At 32.3% G+C, this 3,575-nt stretch overlaps 1 protein-coding gene across 2 annotated transcripts in view; it reads right to left on the reverse strand.

Moving 5' to 3' along the window:
• Positions 1 to 1,206: 1,206 nt before the first annotated feature.
• The window catches only part of arfgap3 (ADP-ribosylation factor GTPase activating protein 3), an 11,138-nt gene continuing 8,769 nt past the window's right edge, over positions 1,207 to 3,575 (reverse strand). The window contains exons 14-16 of one of the 2 annotated variants that reach the window (XM_024290820.2): positions 3,371 to 3,458; positions 3,075 to 3,199; positions 1,207 to 1,437 (exon numbers count right to left, since the gene is read on the reverse strand). In XM_024290820.2, coding sequence (XP_024146588.1) covers positions 1,432 to 1,437; positions 3,075 to 3,199; positions 3,371 to 3,458 — 219 coding nt within the window. In that variant the 3' untranslated portion in view covers positions 1,207 to 1,431. Of the gene's footprint in view, positions 1,438 to 2,821; positions 2,993 to 3,074; positions 3,200 to 3,370; positions 3,459 to 3,575 lie in introns of those variants that run through there. The other variant, XM_024290812.2, reaches the window with a different exon arrangement.

The following is a 3,575-nucleotide window of genomic DNA, read 5'->3' on the forward strand; positions in this document are numbered from 1 at the left end:
TAGAGGTTCAACTTGACTACCGTTACAACAACTTGAGCTGTATTCCAGTTCTCCACTAAAAAAAAAAAAAATGTTGCCTTCAAGTGCTGGAATAATAGTTCGGTTGCTAATTTAACGTATTGATTTAACTTAATTCCTTTTTTATAAAGCCCCAAATATTATATATTATTCAACACATATTATTATTCAACAAATATTATATAAACTTTTATCACATTCATCTAAAATTATATTTTAAAAATGTTGAAGTTCATCTAAATTCCGACCTTTCACGGTGAACCATGAACGCATCTCCCAGCCACGTTGGCGGCTGCCAGGATTTGCCCTAAATTAGACGTGCTCATTTAAATCTTGTATTTTACTAAAAACAGTGGTTAGAAAATGACTTTATGTGCAATTTGGCTTAAATATATTGGAATAATAATTAATTAATGTAATTAATTCAATAAAAGCACAATTTTTACCTCTTAATAACATTTTTTGAATTAGTTTAATTAAATATCTATGAGGAAAAAAATTGCTTGGAAAAATTACTAAATGGTTATTTACACATATTTTAACTGTTCAGGGTCCCTTTTTGGACATATAATAATGCCAAAAGTGGTTTTATTTTTGGCATTCTACATTTTGACCATTTTAGCCTTTTAGTATTTTGCACCACAGTCTGGAGTGCACACAAATAAGTAATTTGTGACCACGATTTAACATCTTGTGAACAAAAAGGACCATTTTATACGCAAATTAGCATGTTGTGCACGCACAAATTAGAATTTTATGGCGACAATTGAGCACAAAAAGCACATTTGAAAGCACAAATGACTAAAAATACAATTTTGTGTGTACACATTAGTATTATGTGGCCCTAATTTAGCATTTTTTCCACACAAATTAGTATTTCCCTTTTACAAATTAGTGCTCAGGTGCAAATAAGCCATCTGTGGGCGCATGTAAGCATATGACATGTTACAGATATTTGACTATATAACGGTTGGAGGCTAAAATCGAGGCAGCTTCAGTTATTCAACATAAACAAGATTTATTAAACTCTATGGGGATAAAAAATGCAAAACATGAAACATAAATGCCTGTGGAAGCGTTTGCCAAAACACCAATAATCTGCATAATTGCATGTTATTGCAGAACACAGCTGGATGGCGTTCATTAACAAGGAGCTTTGCTGCTAGAATAGAAAAAAGTAGACACCAGTTTGGTAGAAAATGCTTCACTTTATTTCCAAAACACTAATGGAGACCCATATTCATAAATACATCAAACATACTTTTTTTTTTTAAAGTAAACCATGAACAGACAAATTCCAAATGAAGGACATTTTTATTTTCTGTGAATTTGTTTTGCATTTCTCAAACTTGGACTCTTCACTGGACATTTCTGGTTGCAGTTTGGGTGCTGAGCGGTGTTCTCTTTTAGATTTCAGCACTAAAACAAACATACAAAAAAAGTGGTAACAGTATCAACTTTTTTCTTTTTAAATATCTTTACTTTTATGGAGTTTTTTCAAAAGTAAACATGACAAAAATGATGAGAATCTGCCCAGTTTCCCCTGGTTGTCCAGCAGATGGCAGCGTTGTGCCAAAGTCCTTCCAGCAGATCATCTTCATAATATTAAATTCTTGTTGCATCTTCTTTTGACTCAAGTTTACTCCAACAAACTCAACATTAGAATAGAGTAAAAAAAATAAAATAAAGTGAACATTAAACACTAAAGAAACTCGCTCCTTGTTTAGCATAAATCTGAGATCTAAATAAAACAAAACAGCCAATTTAAAGAAATAAAGTGTATTTTTCTACTAATATATATATAACATTATAGGAAAACAGTTCGTTTTTTTTACTTTTGTGGTAAAGTTTAACAAAAGAGCCAAAATAACCAGCCTCTAGTTATTTTTTAACAAACTACAATAATTTGTTAATAATTCGGATACATTTAGAGGCAATTTACAACATAAACTTGTAACGAGTTTAAGTTGTAACAGAATATTTTTGTACCATCATCCTAAATTTTAAAAGATGTTTATAAAGAAATAAACTCGCATTCCAAATCATGGTTCTTAAAGCCAAAAGAAAGAGTGAGATTGAGGATAATGATCAATAAACGGATGAGGGAGGCGTCTAATTAATAATTTCCCCTTTTGTGGAACCAATAAAGTTTTATTCAATTCTATTCTAATTATCAGCGTTTTCCCTGGAATTATTATCAGGGAAACGTGGACTGAAAACACATCTATAGTATTAACGAATAGCAGCGATTACACACCTATGTAAATATTACTATTCATTATAATGTTGACTATAGTACTACTACAAAATAAAATAGTGTAACATTTTTGGTACAGTTACCGTCTGTACAACTTTTTGGGATAAATAAAGCTTTACAGCTGGTCTGAAAACAAATAAAGTATTTTTATGGCAAAAAAAGCTTCATTTGAAAGAATAATTAAAGTTGTGAAGAAGCTACTGAAGTAATATACTTGATAAAGAGGAAAAAAAAAAAAAAAGTACCCGCCCCTCTTCAAAAATAAAACTTTTGGTCCAGTTAGCGGAGGAGCAAATGTAAGTGCACTTTGGGGACAGAAAGGGCACTTTAAACTTCTGTGAATGTAAAAGATGGAAACATTATGAAGTATTGAGTGAGTCCATCGTTCAGTTCACTGAAGGATTCTCTTCATTTGTTGGAGTCTGGTCGTTCTTAATCGGAATTAATCAAGGAAAAGTTCTCCAAAAGTTCAATCCGTGTCACACTCTAAAATTCTTCATTGTTCTTCAGTCTTTCTAGGTGGAAAACTTCACAAAAATTCGGAGATTTACAGATTGAAGTGATATTTTTAATGTGTGTAAACAATCCCTAATAACCAAACATAAAGAAAGTGTAAATAACTTTTTAAATCTGATGACTTGAATGAAAAATGGTTTCTTATCGTGTAGGTTCCCAAACGTCTTTAGAAGTGTTTCCAGTTTATGAACTGTAATGGTCCTGAAAATATAAATAAAGAGATTAATCTTAAAGGATAAAGGGGTTTTTGGTGGAAACCTGTATCATACAAAAAATGACTAACCTGTATGGAGTTAACCACGCCGCTCGCCATTACGGACAGCTTTCCTGCGACTGACCGCACTCCCATTTTGAGCTGTGACATGTCGGGAGCGTTGGGCAGCATGTTGGTCAGACGGTACGAACTTCCTGTCAACGTCAGGAAAAAAAACAAAAAAAAAATGATGATTCTACGTAAAAGCAGTTGTTACTTTTTTATGTTTTTAGGTCAGGTGAATCTTAAATAATCTCTTATACAGTTTTTTTCTGTCAGAAAGGCAATTTTTTAAAAGTTTGAAAGGATGCTAAGTTTGTGTTTACCCGTCTGCTTCTTTGGATCATCAAACAAATCTGCTGAACTTATAGAGGCGCTTCCTGAAAACCTCTCCAGACGAGTTTTGGCTTCGTACTAAGAAAATAATAGACAGAGATTGAAGAATTAGTCAAAACAGCTAATATATTGCTAAAAATAAAATAAGCTAAATTCTAAAGTAGCCTGCAAAACCTCAGTAGATGTCAAATTGGC

Source organism: Oryzias melastigma, linkage group LG23 (assembly GCF_002922805.2).
Source record: "Oryzias melastigma strain HK-1 linkage group LG23, ASM292280v2, whole genome shotgun sequence".
NCBI classification, from domain to species: Eukaryota; Metazoa; Chordata; class Actinopteri; order Beloniformes; family Adrianichthyidae; genus Oryzias; species Oryzias melastigma.